Source organism: Caretta caretta, chromosome 1, assembly GCF_965140235.1.
Source record: "Caretta caretta isolate rCarCar2 chromosome 1, rCarCar1.hap1, whole genome shotgun sequence".
NCBI classification, from domain to species: domain Eukaryota; kingdom Metazoa; phylum Chordata; order Testudines; family Cheloniidae; genus Caretta; species Caretta caretta.
Window position 1 is genome coordinate 297,107,199 of NC_134206.1, and position 20,329 is coordinate 297,127,527.

General features: G+C 40.9%; 1 protein-coding gene across 2 annotated transcripts in view; it reads right to left on the reverse strand.

Moving 5' to 3' along the window:
- The window catches only part of ARID2 (AT-rich interaction domain 2), a 183,667-nt gene extending 163,709 nt beyond the window's left edge, over positions 1-19,958 (reverse strand). The window contains exons 1-3 of one of the 2 annotated variants that reach the window (XM_075124390.1): positions 19,462-19,958; positions 6,274-6,367; positions 5,063-5,160 (exon numbers count right to left, since the gene is read on the reverse strand). In XM_075124390.1, the coding sequence (XP_074980491.1) occupies positions 5,063-5,160; positions 6,274-6,367; positions 19,462-19,463 (194 nt within the window). In that variant the 5' untranslated portion in view covers positions 19,464-19,958. Of the gene's footprint in view, positions 1-5,062; positions 5,161-6,273; positions 6,368-6,528; positions 7,147-19,461 lie in introns of those variants that run through there. The other variant, XM_048835986.2, reaches the window with a different exon arrangement.
- Positions 19,959-20,329: the final 371 nt, after the last annotated feature.

Consider the following 20,329-nt stretch of genomic DNA (forward strand, 5'->3'; position numbering starts at 1 on the left):
TGACAGGATGATCGGGCCCCTGATATCTCATTTGCGGTTCACTACCATTCCCATCTCTTTTTCAACATTACTGTTTTCCAGGTTATACTCCCACACCGAATACCTGTTTCTGGATTATTGCCCCCCAGATGTTTAGCTTGAATTTTCAAAACTAAATCTCATTTTGTTATTCGCTACCAATGTCTCTAATCTCTCTAGGTCTATTTCTTTTATTTCTCTGTCCTCATTGGTATTTGCAACTTTCTCCAGTTTAGCATCATCTGCTAGTTTCATTAGTATGCTGTTCACTTTCTCTTAAAGATCATTAATAAAGACAATAATTATGGTCTCGAAGCTGCAATGAAACTGAGTCTATGTGACTATGCATTTGTACCAGTGGATCTCTTTACAGGACTGAGGCCTTAAACTGGACCCAAAAGATCTCTGCAGTTCCTCATACGCATGTCCCCCATTCTTTACTATTTATCACTTTTTGTTTATTGTTCTTCAATCAGTTTTTAATTCACAGCATTGGCCATATTTTAACTAATTTGAGAGTGAGATTTTAAGAGACAATATTTCAGATGTTTTACTCAAATTTAAATAAATTCAGCTGTAACTTTTCTATTATCCACTATGGCCTCAGCCCCTGACCCTACAACCAGATCCATCAGGCAGATGAATCTTTGCATCCATGCAGAAACCATTGATGTCTGTGCAGGTCCAGTTGCAGGATTAAAACCTAATTTTGAACATTTTTTTTAAAAAGAAAGAAAATCAACATAGTTTGGCAAAAAAACTATTCTTTATAAATCCAGGCTACTTATTGCGCATGGGTCGATTATATTAAGAGGGGAATTTTCTCAATATTTGTTCCATTATTTGATAAGGGATAGAGGTTAGATTTTTTTCTGGGGGTCTAATTGCTAGGATGATTCTCCTTTTTTGAAAATCAGAACTATATTTGCTTTTCTCCAATCTTGCATTACCTCGGAATTCAGCGAATGTATAAAACTGTTCAGATTTTTCTTCAAGTATTCTACTTACTCTTCATCAATAGCTATATTTATAAGGTTTTCCTCAGTTCTTAATTGTCCAAACTTGTTTATTTTTTTCATTAAAGATAGAATTTGTTTAAGTGGTTCAGTATGATGGTCTTTTTTAATAATTAATTTAATCCCTTTCCTCATTTATTAATTGACCTACTTTTCCTTTACTACTATTCCCCCCACCCCGATATTTATTAAAACCCTTCTTATTCTCCTATGCCCCTAACAGTAACTCATTCTGCTTTTGCTGCCCTTATCTTTAGCATGAGTTCACTTATAAACCAGCTTCACAATTTCTAAAAAATTACCTACATGACTGAAATTTAAACTCATTCTACCTGATATCTAAAGGGAACAACAATCTTTAGCCTAACTTCTCTAACCATCACAAATATATTAAAAGAAATAATTCATGTCTCTGTAACAGTGATTTTTAATTCAGCCACCCATATTCCAGTTGCACCTTTGGTTTTAAATTCTCTTCCCTCCTACCACCTGCTCCCCATATACAGCTATAGGCACAGAATCTACAAATAGGTACATCCCTGTAGGTTTATGCCCACATGAGTCCCACTGACAGGACTCCACATGGATGGTAGGGGCCACAACAGGGCAACAGTTTGTATGACTGGGGGCCTACCCAACCATCACATGAAATAAATTTCTGGGTTTTTTGTTAAAGTTCTCTTTTGCCAACATGTTTACCAAGTCATAGCAGACAAGAAATGTAAAAACATGCTTTTGACCAACATTTACATGTAATGCCCCTCATTAAAATGTTTCCATTATCACTGTAAAGTACCCACACAGAAGTAGTATTTGGAAAATGCTTTACTAATTCATCTCAATTGACATGAAACATCTAATTTGCACTAAGATCCAAGGGAATTACACTAACTCCTATTGTAGAGACTTACACCACTATATTAACAAATAAAGTCTATCAATGGTTATTGGCTTTTGACTGCTCACCACAGAATCATAGCACATGAATTGCTATACCTGTCAGACAACTCAAAGCAAATGTACTCAAACAGTTAGTGTGATTAAGGCAGTCTCTCACATAATTTTTGGAGAAAAAAATTGTAGCTTATTTAAATTGTTTATCATAGGATCAGGAGCATATCCAGTTTTAAATTTATGTTTTTAATGAAGGCTAAAACACACTCTTATAGTCATCTGGCAAAATTCCACAACAATCAACAGGAAAAAATAGTTACAGTTTCAAAACAACAACAACCCTCACTACCTGAAAAAGGGTGTGGTATATCTTTGACAAGACATTCAATTTGATGAAGACATATGGATCACCAGTGTGTCATACAAATAGTTAACTAGCTATTTAAGCAATAATTTTAAATCAAAATGACATGATCCTAAGAGATGCTATAGCAAAACAGCCCAATGGTCCACCTAGTTTGAGATCTTATCTCAAACAATGCACAGTGCCAGATGCTTCACAGAAAGATGTAACTTCCTACCATCACAAACTACCAAGGCTCCAAATCTGCTAAGGTATCCATGTGAGTCTTCTTCTTAGTGTATGTGCCACAACAGTGAACACAGAGTTCAACAGGGCTCCTATAAACAGCTGCCTGTGCAGATCTCTTTACAGGATCCGGGCTCCACGTTACATACTGGGAAAAACTTCTAAGGTTGGTAGGCCCAAATTTTGACCAGTTCAGTTTGCAGAAGTCCTTAAAATTTGTGGGCCAAGATTTTGAAACATAACTAATGATTTTTGTGTACCTAAACTGAACCCCCGCACAAGGGTCTGATATTCAGAAAGTAGATGTCCAAAAATTCATGAAAATAAGGCCCCTTTAAGGAATATTAAGTTAGGAACACAAACACTGAGGCTCTAAATATCACTAGTTATTTTTGAAAATACTTGTGTTGGTGTCTTTCTTCCTTCTCCTCCCCTCCACTCCCCTCCAACAAAAAACTTCAACACACACACACAAAAAGTCAGTACCCCAGCTATAACCTTGCAATAACAAACCAATGAGCGCGGAGTGGAGGGAAAATAAGTTAGTTAAGAAAACACTTCATCTTCCCATGGAATGACCAACAATGAGTAAAACAAGAATAGCAAAAATTATGAAAAAATAACTGATAGTATAGTTCAAGAACAGCCTATTTAAAAGATGGAAATCTATGAAAAACGTAAACTGTTTTTAAAGATTTTTCATTTTAACAAATTATTTAAAAAATTTCTTTTCAGTAAAATAAAATCAATTACAGTTCTTTTAAAGTTGTTATGATTGTTTATGTAAATCTTTTAGAAAACTTTGGTATTTTTAATATCCTGTCAATACTATCGTAATAATATACAAACTTTTAGTGATTTGGTCTAGTAAGAATCCAATGTATTTTTAAATAAGAAATGACACATTATATATTTTAAATGACTTATTATTTGGGTTGTGCTAATGACCACAGTGCGCAAGACACTTTCAAAACACAGAAGAAGCCACAGTAACTGTCCCAAAGAGTATACAGCCTATTACCGCAACAAGCTTGAGTGTTCTAACTTTTATTGATTTGAAAATATGGACCTGAAAGAAGGGAGGGGTCAGACAACAATCATCATATTACAACTTTAGTACATTTTTCAGGAGTTTGAGTCCATTAGGAAAACTCAAAAAAGCAAAAACCAATTCCTGTCATCCAGCTCATCTTTAGCAATATGCTCCCAATGCTCAATATTAATAAAACAAACAAAAATAGATGGAAGACACCCAAAAATGAGATTCCCAATTTATACCTAGGCCCACTTGTAGCCATTAATATAGTACATAGTATTAGAAAAGTTTATTTCTTCAATTGCTGGGGATTTTAAAGAAATAACATGCCATCACAAAATAAATCCAGTAGCTACAGACATCTGACTATGGTTTTCCAGACTTCATTGTAACTCAATAACTGCTCTACACAGTGCTGTGAACTCTACAGCTTCAAGCTGGAAGTCAATCTAGGACAGCCAATAGAAAGTGCACCTGTGCAATTACTGCATTTTCTAATTCAGAATGCTAAACCTGAGACAGATATAGCTCATATGCATTGTGAGAAAACAAAAATCAACAATTAAAACAACACACAGAGAATATATCACAAACAAAAAGCACAGCCTGTATCTATTTTGTCATTAAAAAATTTGAAAATTACTATAAAAATATAAATATGATGTATATAATTTAAAAACATAAATGTTGGCTCCTTAAACATATGGCAAGCATTTTAAATTAAGAGATGCCACTATTATTTTTAGAATATATACAAGAATATTTTCATACAGATTAGTTGATAAAAGTTATAATTAACTTTAATAAAAGACCATTTAGTAACTGAACAGTAGCACATACACCAAACTAGAAGATGCACTATAAGGTTCATGAAAGGTCAGAAAAATAACCCTTAGTTATTAATAAGATCACTGAAAAAAAATGCAGGAAACTGATATTTTTAAGTAACTGAAAAAAATTAAAATATCCTATTTGACAACGCTAGATGATAAAAATCAACTACAAACAGCTGATAATTGTGTATTTATATATTGTTGAGAAGCAAATCATTTTCCACAAAAGATGTATTTTTAAACCAGAGTATAACTTCATAAACAGGTAACCAAGTCAACCAATAAAGACATTTTATTCCTCTGAAATGAAACAAAGTTTCAATAACTAATATACTAATTTGGTTGCTAATATCAGTTTTACTGTATTTTCAACTTAAAATAATCAATAAAAATGCTTCTGATTATTCTTTACATACTTGGGTTTACCTGACAGGTTTAAGGCTGGCAGATGTAAAATACAAATATAAACAATAACAAAAAGAGATTACAAATATCAACAATCACAACATAGAGTTACTTTCAACTGACCAGTGAACCAGCTCAACAGTCGATTAGGAAGTGCTTTATTTTAGAGTATTTTTGGTGGGTGGGGTTGCTTTTACTGTTACACACATTGAAAATAAAATGCTATCCCATGCTCAATAATACTATTGAAAGAGCCCTTATCAGCACTTACCGCAAGTAATACTGTTTTAAAGCGAAGGCAGCGTTAGAACAACTTCTGGGAAAGTTAAACTCCTCTACAATTTCTCCCCACTGATTCTTCTCAGATACCTGTCAAAAACAACATACAGACAGAGATACACAACACACACACACACACATCGTCGATAGTGAACATCACAAGGAATACGGGCTGCCATGAAACAAATAAATATATGAAAAATATAGAGAGAGAGACATCTATGTATATGGGATATATGGCTATATTTCTCATTGACAGTCCCTGGTGGTCTCCCCTCAGGTATAATCCAGCTCCTCACCACTATTTTACATTTTATTTGATGTATTTGGTTATTCTGGGTGAAACGGAAGGGTTATATTGTTTTGGGGTTGTTTGTTTTGTTTTTACTGCCTGGACAATAACCAATCGGGAGTCCCTCTGTCGCCCCCTTTTAAATCCTAACGCGGTCCGTTAAAAACCCAAAGAAGTTTAAAATGATTCAAGAAAGTCTTGGAGGGGGCACCCAGTGGCCTCCGGGGTTCAGGGGAGCGGGGGAGCCGGCTCGGTGAGTCCCCCCAAGACAGATCTATAGACACAGAGAGGCCTTTCTTTTGAGGCCTACATTTCTGTCCCTAGCCTTGAAGCCTAAAGATGGCTATTTGATTACACACCGTCTTGGGTGCCCCTTTTGTTATTTCTCTCTGGGAAGGGCTCCGAGGGCAGCGCCTGGTCCCCCCCGGCTGCGAGGATCATTTCCTAGCCCATGCTCCGTGCCGATTATCGATGTTAAACATGCCCGCTAATTTTGAGTTGCACTAAAACTGCACTCAGACGCTCCTCTCCGTCTCTGCCTGTGTGAAACACACAGAAAGCAGGAATCGCCAGCGAGAGAAACAAACTCACACGCAGACCCACACACTCTGCTCTCTCTCCTTCTGCCAGGAAAGAGGGGAAGGAAAAAGGGGGCTGTGGAGGAGGAAAGGGAGGCACAAGTAGTGTGTACGCTACACCCCCAACGATCCCCCTTCATCTCTCTACCAACAAGGCCAAGCCACCAACCTGCCTGCCTGCTTCCTTCCTTCTTCCACCCCCCACCTTCCCTTGCCGGCTTTCAATGGGACGCTTCCCGGCCACCCCACCTCCCCTCTTTGCCCCCGAGGGTCAGAGCAGACTTTTGGGAAGAGGTTACTGGGAGGGAAACCCAAATTAAAACTTCCACTCACCTTCCCAAATCCGCCTAAAGTGGTGACTCTGGTGTAGAGAGCGTGAAGATCCAGCTCCTTCCCACCCACCACAGGGATCTTCTTAAAAGGAGACCTGCCAAAGGCGATACACACAAAACAACACAACTTGTCAACTCTGCCCCCTTTTCTCCCCTCGCAGGGGCTGCCGTGTCCTTCAGGGAAGGGGCTGGAAGTTGGATCTGGCCGGTTTAAAAGCCTCCCCCCCCTCCCCTTCCATCTCCCCATTTTCCTCACCCTCTGCTGTGGTGAAACTGCCGCAGCTCGTCCAGGAAAGCGAGTCCCTTTCTCCGCTGGTCTGGTTGGGTTTTACCCGTCGAATTTGCCATTTTTTGTATTAAAAAAGGTTTTCTTAAAAAAAATCCAATTAAAAAAAAAACAACAACAATCCCCAGCTCCTCCTTGTCTTTACGAGACCCAGGTGCCCGTGCACGGCCGGGGATCAGCCATGGAGAGGGGCTTGTTTAAAAAAAAAAGTTTAAAAGGAATAAGGGAGCCCCCGAGAGCGTGGTAATTGCGAGTCCCGTCTCCACACAACACACGGGCAGAGACACACAGGGAGGGAGAGGGGCACCTCTCAGTAATTCCTGCTGCTGCCTGTCTCAGCACCACAAACCCAACCGATCCAGCCTGCACATGAGACTCAACATGGTGCTGCTGGATCACACAATGAATTGGGTTAGTGTTGTGGTGGGGCGGGGGGAGCTGGAGTGAGGTATTGACAGTGTGTGTGTGTTACAGACGCGGCTCCATGCAATCTCCCTCTCTCTCGCTCTCTCTCTCACACACACACACACACACACACTGTACAGCTACAGCAGCGGCGGCGGCGGCGGCGGCAGCGGGATTCACTTCTCTTCTCTCTCAGACAAAAAGATCTGAGGCCGCCGTGCGGCTGCCTGGGCGAGAGCGCAACACAGCGAACCCCAGAGGCCGGCCCAGGTACTGCAAAAGGCAGCTCGAAAGGCAAAAGCCAGCACAGCCCCTGCAAGCAGTTCCTGGCGGGGAACAATAGGCTCCTCTCGCCGCTAAGGGCTCATCTGCAATGTGCCGCAAACTTCACACAAAGCCAGGCGGAAAGAGAAAAGGGAGAAGGAGAAGAGGGAAGGGAAAAAACGGCTACTACCGGTTGTTCTAGCGTTAGGGGTAGGGGAAATGTGCCCTTCTTCCCGGGCTTTAAAGGGACGAATCATTCCAGTGACTTATTCGAGGGAGAAACAAGGAGACAGAAAAGTCTGATTTGAAATCTCTGTATTACATTGGCCTAAATCAAATATACTGAGTTAACAAAATGAAGGGGGCATGGGAGGATTATGACTTAAAAACAAACTTTTGGGTGTCAAACTCCAAGGCATTTTGAATGTTGAGGGGGATTTTACATACTTCATTGAAAGGCCCCCAAACACATTTTAAGAGGTTAAATATTGTAAAATCTTCCCAATAAGGAAGTCTGATCCCATTCTTAAATGAGTGATACCTTAGGCAGGTATGTCTCTAGGGGAGTGAATTGTCTTGCTAGGTGAATATTTTCTTTCTGGTTAAGAAGTGATATTCTTTGTAATTAAACATTTTTTCTAATTCTACACCCCAGACAAAGTCACATATATGCCTGTGAGCAGTTAATGGGATTTCCACCTGTATGCTTCTCTCTAATATTGGCCCTCATACAATTCATAGGGGGGAAAACTTGTCTCTCATATACATTGAACAGGACCTCTCTTATAATGAGGCCCAGTGTCTAGGCCACCACGTGTCCCCTGGCATACAGTAAATGAGACTCCAGGTAAGCTCTTGTCCCTCATACAGTATGTGTGAACCCAAGTGAATGCTTTTATAGTTTTTCAGCAAGGCCACCATCCTGCTCCCATTAAAGTAAGTGGGGGTGGGGGATAATGGGGTCATACAGTAAATGGGATCCCAGGTGAGTCCTCCCTAAAACTCATCCCTCATTTATAGACCGGTAAGTGATAATCCAGGTGGGCACTTATCCTTCTCATAGGGTAAACAGAACTTGAGGTGAGCACTTGTTCCACTTTATAAGACTCCAGAGGCGCATTTCTTTCTCATACATAATAAATTGAAATCCAAGCCCATATTCAGCAGTTTTTAAGAAGAATTCCTCATTAAAGTCGGTAAGAAGTTCTGTTTTAAAATCGATGGCACATTATGGCCTCAAGTGAGCACTTCAAGGAAAACTATAATGCCCTTATACTCCCTGTACTAACTTACTTAAGGGAATAAAACATTTTTTTCATGTAAGATTTTTTTTCTTTTAACTTGACTGCTCTTTCAGCTTGAATATACCCACAGAGATATAGTAAGATGTTCGGAAGGAGTTGCCCTCTAGGTCACACTCATTGTGGAGAGGGAGAGGCAGAAATCCCGCAGTTTGAAATTAACTCTCAGGCAGTATTTCAAGCCTCTCCCTCTCTGGATGGAGGATTTTGTTGTGTGTTTCTGTGTGAAAAATGTATAGAGTATCACTCAGCCTTATTTTTAAAATGTCCTTCATTCAATTTAGTCCCGAAGAACCCTGAGATCAGCACCCCTATGATATTGAGGGGTTTTGCTATTTCAACAGTAGTATATGCGAGGCTGCTAAAGCTGAGATAATAAGAATGAGAGATTTAAAACAAAATAAGGAATTGGGGATCTAGATATCTCTTTGAAACATACACAGCAAAAGCCTTTCTCACGAGCGGGAGACAGTTTTAAACATGCCTTTAAATGCTTCTGAACTCAGAGGTGGGTGGGTCTCCCTAAGTGAGGGAGACTTGGCAGAGGTGAATCATTTTTCCAGCCTGTATGCAGTCGGGGGGCGGGGGGGTGCAGAGGGAAGGATAGTCAAATTGCGTAGCAGGGTTAGGTGGGTTTCCGTGTTAAGCACAGCAATTGCGCACGGTCCCTTACGTAACTGTCAGCTGGGGATTCCCTAGAGGGGGTCACTGTATTCAACCATTACACAGACCCCCGCCGCCGTTCCAACACGCCTGGGCTGCCGTTGCCGCCGCTACTGAGGCTGCGGCTAGAGCTACAACCGCGGCTCCTCACAAAATGGCGGCGCCCATGGAAGCGGTAGCAGCCCCATTTTGTGCCCATAGAGCTGTCAACAAAACACGGACTTGGCCGTTGAAGAGACGTAGAAGGCGGCGGCGAAGCGACGTTACGGGGAGCGAGGGACTTCACCGGCCCCCCGCCCCCGAGAAGAGACTTTCTATAAAGCGTGCGCGCACTGCGCGGGGCAGGCGAGCAGCGGGCGAAGCGGCGATTTGAGCGCTGGGACCAGCCGGCAGCGAGGGCTCCGCGGGGACCTTCCGGAGCTGTGGCTCCGCGGTCGGGGCGACGGTCCTGCCCTGTGCGATCCGGGATGCTCGGCAGCAAGGCGCTGCCCCGATCTCGCCGGCAGGGACGGGGAGGTTCCCCGTGGGGATAGGTCTCGGGCACTGGGTGTGTACTGCGAGTAGCAGTGGGGTTGGGAGCGGATTTGCTGTCTCCTCCTGGAAACCTTGTTCCGGGCTCGCTCCTTGCTCTTAAACCTCTCCCTTCTTGAGCTCGTGGTTGGCAGCCCAGTTTATGTAACTTTATTGCTGTAGGAATCTAGGAAGGAGCTGTAGGAAGATCTAGGTTCTTAGTGTAGTTAATTAGGTCAATTTCAGCACTTAATTACGGTTTGCTTCATTTTAGTGCGTGCCTTTGAAATCGGCCTATTAGGCTGATGCTTCAGTTTACATTAGCTAACAGCAAGGTACAAAATGTCTGTGTTAGACTCTAACCCGTGACTCTGCCATCTTAACAACATGTTGTTTTAAATTTAAACAGTGGTTTGGTCTTTAATTTGATATAGCTAGGTTCCATTTGATATGGTTTTGTAACTAATGTTTGTAATATTGCAATGCTTTTTATTTCTTGTAGTAAAAATGTACTTTCCTTCGGAGTAAACGGTGGGGGATGGGTTGGAGTAGGAATTAAATTAAGATTTTACCCAATTTCTCTAAAGGTAACTTTTGTCTAGGTGCATTGTTCATGGTTCTGAAAGGCAGATGCTGTCTTACTGATCGTAGAACGTTTCTTTTTTTTAAATTGGAATTCTAAATATACAGCAAGTGCTTGAAATGAGTGGTGTTCAAAGGTTATGAAATATCTCATTGTGTGACATTAAAAAGTCAGAACAAAATACCACTGCCTTACTGTAGCTTCCCTTCATTATTATTGTATGGTTCTTATAACTGTAACTTGGTATAAAATGTAAAATAAAACCTAAACTACGAAAATTGTTTAGATTATATGTAAAACTAACATGTACAGGGCAATTGATTTACTTTATTTTTTTATGTTAGTATTATCTGTGGAATCAGTGTTCTTGTAGATCATGCAGATTTAATGATTGATCTAGGATTATTTACACTGTAAAAGTTAAAAAGTGTGTGTGTCGGGGGAGGGGAAGACAAGTCTAATTGTGAAACAAGATCCCTACTGCTCTACATCATAGTTCCTGTTAGTCATTTTGTCTGACTCTCCACTACAGTACTATGTTTTGCTTGCAACCTATTTGTCCAACTGCTGCTCTCTACAGGCCAGGCCACAGCTGCACTGTTAGCATGCCACTACTGTGTTTCTCCTTTCTGGAGGGTGAAATGTTGTTCAGCTCTTCTCACTGGCTCCTTTCATCCGTGTTTTTGCTACTCTTGTTGCTTGGAAATGTTAGTTACTGCTAATCAGAAACGTAATTTTGCTAGCCAGATGTTGATAGGAACTACTAACTCAGTAATTTTGTAAATTCTTGAAATTGAGGTGCTAGCGTATTTCTCAGCTAGTATTTTTTGGTAACTGCAGTCTACTACATGGGCTAGAGAGGACAGTTATATAGTACATTTCTTAAGTTGTGCACACAGTACTGTGCAGTATAGGATGAAATCTTGGAAAGGAATACTGTAACCATAATTGTGGGTTGAGCATTTGGCTAGAGGAGAAATAGTCAGACACTTCACATGACAGTCATATATATTTCAAGCATTTTTAGTAACAACACATGTAGAAGTGTTGGCATTAATTAACTTCAAGACTTCTATGTTTGCATAGCTCACAATTACTGAAAAGTGTACACTTTCTAACAAGGGGTATTTACTCAAAAAAAGTGCAGAATACCTGCCATTTTTCCTTCCCCCTCCTTACTATTTAATGCTTTTTAATTCTTTATTACACTTTAGAGTACTGGCTGTTTAAAGAAGATGTTACTAAAGACGTGCAAATCATTGATAAATATCTTTACTTGAACTGTGCAATATTATCCTATTTAAAAAAAGAGGGGCTCTTAAGCATATACTCAATTTTAATGTACCATGCTTGTTTTATCATATTTAAAGTGGAAAAGAACCTGCAATATTATGGCAGGTCTGCAAATTCTTACTCATGAGTAAGGTGAAGGTGGTGAAGGACTCTTCACGTAAGTACTGGTTTGCAGAATTGACCCTTTAAAATAATCTCAGTAACAAATACCATCATCTCAAAACTAGTCAATTTGAAAACCTTGGTTTAAGTAAATTCAGGAATTACACTTCCTCAATTCTCCTAATCTGTTTTCTACTTTCTTGTTTTTTAAAAAACTCATTTTTCATTGTGGTGTTACTGTGTAGAATTCTTTCCCCCTTTCCCCCCAAATAAAAGGAAAAACTTACTATATATGAAGTCTTGTTGCATGCAAGTAAATTTTTTTTCAAAAATTCTTAGTTGTTATATGTAACAATATTTGTACCTACTGTTTAATAGTAAGTACAAAATGTTCAGACTTTTTAAAAAAACAACTTTTATGTATAACACAATCAAAGCAAAAGTACTTGCATTAAGTAAATTCAAGACTACCATACCTGTAATGTAAAGATTTTAAATCTGGGGCTCTGAATGATGTGAAAGTGTTGATACTGTGGTAAATATATCTGGGGAACAGTAGAATTCAGAGATTTGCATATGGGATGGCAAACTGGTACAATTATTAAAAGAAATACTGAGTTGCTTACAGTCAATTCATTTGCTTAATCTCTAACATAAGCATGACTAGCCACTGTGAAAGCATTGCTTTGTGATTACACCTGAGTTGGTATGAATTGGTTAGTGGTGGTAGTAGTAATCTTTCTGCGGCCATGACAGCTGTAATTAAATTTAATGCTAGTACTGTACAGTGCTGTATGGGGGACTGATTTCTTGTGTGTGTGAAAGTTGAATTGAAATATGAAAATGGACTAAATTCCATGTTGCTGAATGTGTTTCTGCTGAATGTTAAAAGAAGATTATTGGGTTACGCTTTGAGCCAAATTTAAGGGTTATTCATTTTTTATTTAGAAAATTTTCACAAAACTAAAGACCAATAAAATGTTATGTCATTTGGGGAAAAAAAAGTCCACTGGAATTTTTTAAAAAACTAACAAACATTTCCCCTATATTGTTTGAAGTTCAGATGTTCCAATATCATGCTAGTGTAAAAGAGCTCAAGATTGTGGATTGTCCAGTTTTCCACTGTAGTCCATGAAACATTTGTTGGTCACGTGATGATGGTTCATCTTTCTTATATTTCCACCTATTAAACATCAGTAAAAGATAGCTAAAGTGCATGAAATGTTCTCTGAATAAGCAATTGCTTTGGTTAGCAGAAGGATTTTATGTAATTGTAAATGAAAAGGGAAGTGATTCCTATAATCACAAATCAGACTATTGATGAGTTTCAGCCCGATCCATACTATGAAAACGGTTGAGAAAACTGCTAGTTAATGGAAACCTGAAAGCAAATCTGACAAGAAGTCAATTTAACAAAATTGAACAAACTAGTCCAGTCCCCTTGTTCAAGCTGATGGAAATGCTTAAAATAGTGTCACTGTATGGTTACTTAAGGGCAATTTATTATTTTTTTTAAATTATGACTTTTAAAGCTATTGATTATTAGGCTACATAATATATATTAGGTATTAGCAGGTGAGCAAGGCTTCACTGGAGATGCTTAGCAGGCTGCTGTATTTACCTGAATAATGTGGTAGTACATGTACAATTATTTTCAGCTAAAGGAAAAATCTCAAATTTATTCATTGGTCAGATATTAAAGGGACACTACCTCAATATCATACTGTCTGAAAACATTGTACTTACTATAGTTGCAAGTTACACTTAAGATTACCAAAACTGAAAGAAGCTGGTGGAAAACGTATTTTTCTTTATTTGAGGTTCACTTTTCACGTTTGATAGCACTTCATGTATAGTCAGTTTCAGATCCTCTTTTGTGCACTAGCATGATGGAATCACTCTTGCATTGCTCTGCGAGGAGCACATGGGCATGCTCTTCTCCAGATACTTCACTGGTGTTTATCAGCCCCAGCGAAACAGAGCTCCTGTTATTTCTGAGTTTTGAGCCCGGGGGTGTCTTCCTTAGGATTCTTGCTTGAGAATGGTGGGTATAAACAGGTCCAGGAGGCAACTGGAGCACAGGACAGGAGGAATCCTGTTTTCTCCCCAGCCCTGTGCACAGAGCTAAGGAGCAATTGTTCACTGCCAGGCAGGTCTAGTGGAGAAGTTGTTCAGGAGTTGGTACACCTTGTTTCAGTTCTGCTGAAGAGGCAGGCTGGTGGAGGGATTGGAAGAAAGGGTAGGTCTGAGTACATTTGGTGATGCGCTTAGTTATTGTCCCAGGTTCTGCAGGGTTCATGTGTTCATGCTTGATTCATGTTCTTAAGGCTTTGCAATTGTAAATGTCGTAACTTAGATTCTAGAGAACAGCTTTCTGGTAGCAAAGTGTGTGCCCCCAAATCAGACTAACCAGGGACTTACCTGTAGTATATGTCATGATGCAAATAGAACTGTGAAAATAGTTTTTTGGCAAGCTTGAATTGAAAAGTACGGTCTTTCTCTAGATGAAACTGCTTTTAGTGTCATTTCATCCTTGATCAGATTACTCTAATTTATTAATTAGTTTAGTTTACAAATGAGAATTCTTTAATGCTACAAATTTCCCTTAAGACCATAAGAGTGAAATATGCTTGTCTCTGGATGAACCCCGTGAAGGTTTTGTTCTAGTATATACATTTTAAACAGTCTGGGCTCATTCTTCACTCACCATCTTAACTTTAAGATATTGTGGGTCAGACTTTCCCTCCATACCACCAGACCTTATAGCTCCCATTGCCTTTATTTGGACTTAGTGGTGTTTAGCACTTCTGCAAATCAGGCCCTGTGGCCATAATCAGATATATTTATTCAATATTTTTAATGTCAAGCTTGCAAGACTGTACAGTAGTTCAGGGGAGACTTCCATTAGGAAGCACTGTCTTCAGAAATTCTGGAGTACAATCTGTCCCTGGACTGAAATATACATATATATTTCCAAAAGCAGTTTTTTATTTCAAAATTTTGCTATCGCTGAAACCAAGTTCTTTGTTATGTGTTTTGTAAGAACAATTCTGAGTGGCGTATTATGTGTCATAGTGGACAGAGCCCTTGTCTGGTACTCAGGAGACCTGGGTTCTATACCTGCCACTGGCCTGCTGTCACCCAGCAGGCCTCTCTATGCCTTAATTTCCCAATCTGAAAATTGGGGATGGTGATACTGACCATCATTGAAAAGCACTTTTAGGTTTACTGATTAAAAAGCACTACATAAGAGCTAGATATTATCAAAATAACTTTCTTTTTACATTAAAAATTTAAGCCTGTAACCTGGAAGGGGTGACTAAACATCAAAACTAGATATAATTACACACACACACACACACATATTATCTTGGAAGAATGTTAAGGTTTCAAAGTCAAGTGCATGAAGGTTAGGAAATGGCAGAATTAAGATTCTTAATTCACTCCCCTTGCGTATATGCATTATATGATCATACACACATTCTCTTCCACAGAACCACCCCCACATTCAGTGCACAGGGTGGATGGTGCTCAGTGACTGAGCAGTTGTTCAGTATTTTGTTTTATCATTGTTCAGTGTGTGTGGCCCCATGCTTTCTTCCCTGCACACGATTCAAATCCTGGGGTAAATAATTACTTCCTCATAGGCTTTCCTGTGGCACTCTTCAGGATCGTATCGAAGTGCTTCACAGACATTAATGAATTTATTTTCATAACACCCTAGTGAAGTGATATTATCCCCATTTGCAATGTGGTACACAAACCCCACATTGTGAAAGAAGGGGGTAGAGGACTATACTGGGCCAGCTAGCCCCATCCCTCCAAGCCTGCAGAGCACATTCCAACTGAAGACAGGGTTGAAAAGGAAGCAACCCAGTTCAGAAGCAGGAGCTGTGGAGGAGTGCAGACCTATCCTGAAGACTTCTGCGAACTGGAGAAGCCTCCGTGACAGAACAGGATTAGAATGTGGAGCCCAGCAGGGACTGGCAGTTTGGTTTCCTTTTTCTTTTCTCCTTTTCGGGGACCAGAAACTGAGGGAAGGAAGCAGTGGTAGGAAGTGACCCAGGGAAGGTAACTCAGAGGACCCATCCCAGAGGCCAAACACGGCTGACCTTCCTAGGGCCGTGGGTGGGCCTGGACTCCCCTACCACTACCCCATGACCAAGTGGATACTAATCACTAGGCCACCCAAGGACCCCATTACACCATTTCATAGAGCAAGAACTGAAGCCCAGAGGCCTCTATTCACAAAGGGACTTTGGTGCAGAAGTCCAACATTTAGGCATCACTGATATTCACAAAAACTATGGATGCCTAATCTTGGAGGTGTCCTTTTGTCAGCAAGCATGTGCAAAACCACTGAAGTCCTGATGATGACAAGCTGCTTAACATGCTAGCTCAGGCCTAAATCCCAATGGGATTCTCAAGATAGGTGTTCCCTTTCCTACAGGGCCCAATCCAGTAGGTGTGCTCAAAGCACTCCTAACCCACACAAAAAAGACTGCTGTGGTTGAGATGTCCTTCCGTCAGTTTTCCATTATACCCAATAGCCCATTGGTTAGAGCACTCACCTGAGATGCAGGAGAGCTAGGTTTTAATTCCCTCTCTGCCCTGCTTTGAACCCAGATCCCCTACCTCCTGTGGTTATGGAACTCACATGGGGCTATTGGCTATCATAGATTGGGGTCTCTCTCCAGGTCTATCATACGAAAGTGCTGACCCAATTTAGGCACCTAACTACAGGAGAGGGTTCACGTCAGAGGGAGGCGTCTGCTTCCAGCCTGTCAATTAGATGCCTATGGCCCTAAACCCTGCTTCTTCCTGTATGTTTTGCTCCTGGCTAGTTTAAGTGGCTTCCTGCTCAGTAGGATGGCTTCTGTGAATCCTTTTCCTATATAATGCCTGGGGATCTCGGCTGCCTAACTTGGGGCTTGGAAAACCTCTGGGACACATAGGAGTTGGTGTTACAATGCCTAAGTCCTCTTTGTGAATCTGTCCCAAAGAGATTAAGGGCAAAAGTGCCCACTAATTTTAGGTGCCCAATTTGAGATGCCTAGGACCTAATCTTTCAGATTATTTAGTATTATGGGACTTTATTTTCAGAGCACATTTTGACTTCATTAGCAGTTGTGAATACTCAGTATTTGTGTAAACCAGATCCCAGGGCCTCGAGTACCAAAAAAATGAGAACACAATTAGTGGTCACTTGTAAGTTGTTGGTTTATGTGGCTTGAGTAGCATCACACAGGAACTCTGTGGCAGAGTAGAGATAGAAACAAATTCTCCAGGGCAGCATTTAACTGCTTTTAAATATGATTACCTTTTTTTCTAGCAGTCCCCTGATTCATTCACTACACACCTTCTAACTTCTGCAACAAATGAGGTAGGGATCCTACAGACAACAGTCTTCTTCACTACACAACCCCAACTGAGCCCCAGAGCACAGTCCAAACTCTACTTTTTCTGTTCCTCCTTCCCCCACACGATTCTTGACCCAGTCTGCTTTCCCAGCCAATCTCATTCTCTGCTGTGCTCCCACACCAGCTCCCAGTTTCACACCCCCTTTCACCACCACCCAGACTCCTTGTCCCAGTCCCCTGCCTTATCCCAGTGGCAGTCTACTCCTGCCATTTCACTCCCACCTCATCCCACCCCGTCTCCCCTCAAGTCCAACTTTGTCCCCTTGGTATTCCTTCTCCATGCTCCCTGGATGCCAGCGGGGGGAGCACTGAGCACAGGAGAGAGTCTCCCTACTCTCTGTTGTGGTGCCCAGTGCCATAGCAGCCACCCTGGGCGATTACAGGAAAAGTTCCGCTCAGACCTTACAGCTGCAGGCTGGAGCATGCCCAGGGCAGACAGGATTTTCAGAGATTTTAGCTGCTAACTTCTAACAAATCTCTGCTGACCAAGTGCAAACTGAAACTTTTTCAAAAGGCTCATAATTTGGCCTAATTCCTGTGGAAAAACTGCCTAAAAAGTCCATCCTTAACACAAAGGCAAGCCATTGTCAAATTTCAAGTCCCTGCTCCAAAGCAAGAAGGTGCTAGCGCTTCTCAACTAAAAGGTTAAGAATCTTTTTCACATGGGCAAAATGTATTTTTCTCTAATCTCAGTCTTAGAAATGACTGAAACCCTTTTCCCTGAAACATTCCAAAACAATTCAGCCTAGGGGCAGCACTGGAAAATTTCAGCCACAATGGTTAAAGTTTGGCAAAGTTATAAGCAAAGAGAACCAGTTCTTATAATGAAAGCATCAAGCAACCTAAACTGTAGGCAGAGATGGTGGCAGTATCTATAATATTCAGTAAACGGCTCAATCCTGCAAACACATGCCTGAGTAACTATTCATGGGAGTAGTCCTATGGAATCCAAAAGATAAATACATAGTTAATATAATACAGATTGAAGAAGCTACTGTCTTTTTTTCTTTTTTAAATGAAGACTACATCAGTATATAAAATTCTGTTGCCTTAGTGGTCTTGCATGCCAGCTAATACAATGGAAATTAAAAATGGACCATGTAATCTAGTTATCTCACAACTTTTAAGTAGATTTCCTTGATCAAGAGCTACTTGAATTCTATTTGCACATGCCCTTCCACTTTTGAACCCAATTCTAAACGTTTTTATTGCAACTAGCTAGGAAATACATTGTCTGAGAGCATGGGACAACCACAATCTCCCTCTGAGCAAAGTGAAACTTGTGAATTATTGATCTGCAGATAAGTTTCTGCATGCACTTAAAGATCATAGGTATAGTGGTAATCCATGGATGACCCAGAGGTCTCTATTCTGGGAGGCAAGCTACAGCCCGGAGTCCCAGCGCACTACATACAGAAATTCCTCCCCAAATCTATGCATTTCTGAATCCATTTAGTCACTCATCAGACCTAACTACAGTTTTTGAGACAAGGGGTAAGATTGTCATGTACTGTAAGTCAGCATTGTTCTACAGCAGTGGTTCTCAAACTTTTGTACTGGTGACCGCTTTCACATAGCAAGCCTCTGAGTGTGGCCTCCCTCCCCTTATAAATTAAAAACACTTTTTTAAATATATTTAACACCATTATAAATGCTGGAAGCAAAGTGGGGTGCGGGGTGGAGGCTGACAGCTTGTGACTCCCCATGTAATAATCTCATGACCCCCTGAGGGGTCCTGACCCCTAGTTTGAGAACCCCTGTTCTACAGTCTTCAGCGGAGGTACATCAACGGACAATTTGGTACAAAATCTTCAATGTGGGGTTAAGAAACAGGGCTTGATTTTTCAGTTTGTGGAAGGTGTACTTCAGAAAATCAGGCCCTTGAATTCGTAATATTGATATTGTTGGTTCTAGATGAAGGAGCAGAAGCAGATCCTCTTCTGGGTCCCCCTCCCCTGCCTCTTCATACCCATGGAGAAGGCACCATCAGTCTCCTTTGGGCATGAAACTCACTCCCTTTAGGCTGTGGTAGCTCCCACCCTTCACCTGCAGTCTGAGTGAGCCCATTGCATGGAGGTGGAGTCAAAAGGCAGCTTTCAGAGCAGGAAGAAGAGGCAGGTGCTCTGGGAATTGGAGCTCTGCACTGTCACTAGAGTGAGAGCAGTGGATGGGAAAATGGTGGTTGGCGCAACGACTTGCCGTATGGATCCAGGGAAGAGCAAGATCACAAGTCTAAAGACGCTGCAGAGGAACACGGAAACATGCTGGGCCTTAGGATTCAATTTTCTAGTTTAAAAATGGTCAGGCCACAATTAACTCTTTACGTTCTTGATACAATGAAATGTTAATCAACAGTACTCACATCTTCTCCCGAGTATTTCAGTTCTCCCTGTGTTGTTGGCTTCTTTTGTGTTTTTCTATTCACTTTCCTTCACTTCCCATTTCCCCCCCCCGACTGTCATTTCACTTCTGTTTACTTTTCTTCTCAACAGTCAATCCCAACGGTCATGGAACCTTCCGATTCCAACATTCCCTTCCTTTTCCTTCTTTTAAAGAGTCATCATCCAAACCATTTGCCTATTGCTCAAACAACAATAGAGAGGAGCAAAAAATCACACACTGATCAGTCCAAGAGACCTGAAGCAGAAAACAAAGTTGCACCCTGCCTCCGACCCACTTCTGCAACAGTTTCCTTGTAAACACCACCAAAGAGGGTGGTGAAATGAGTTGATTCACCTACTCCTCTGCTAAATTCTTCCTCTAGCTCTACTTGGCTAATCACAACCCACACTACACTTTAGAAGGGGTGCACCTGGCTGGCTAACTGTGCATGCATTCCTTCAGTGCAATAGGGGATACAACTGTCATTCTGTGGTATTTACAAGGAAACTGAAGTAGAAAGTTAGATTTCATTTTAAGTGCAAGACCCTTGTGGGATGGACAGAGAATATACAGAAATAGATGAAATATTTTGGCTACAGTGATCATCGCTACCACATTTTGTGGTAGTATTACACAGTACCTAAAATTTGAAATCTGTTGTCCTGGGAGGGAGCTCAGAGAGAGGCTGCCATACTTGCTGGTAGTCTTCCAATGACACTTTTAGAGGCCTTTGTGGATTGGAAGATAAGCCTTAATTCTTCTTATACTTCAACATTAACGTGAAAGGATCCAGCAGGATCAATAGAGTTTCTGTACATTTTAAATCTTGTGCATTCTGAGGTCTGTGC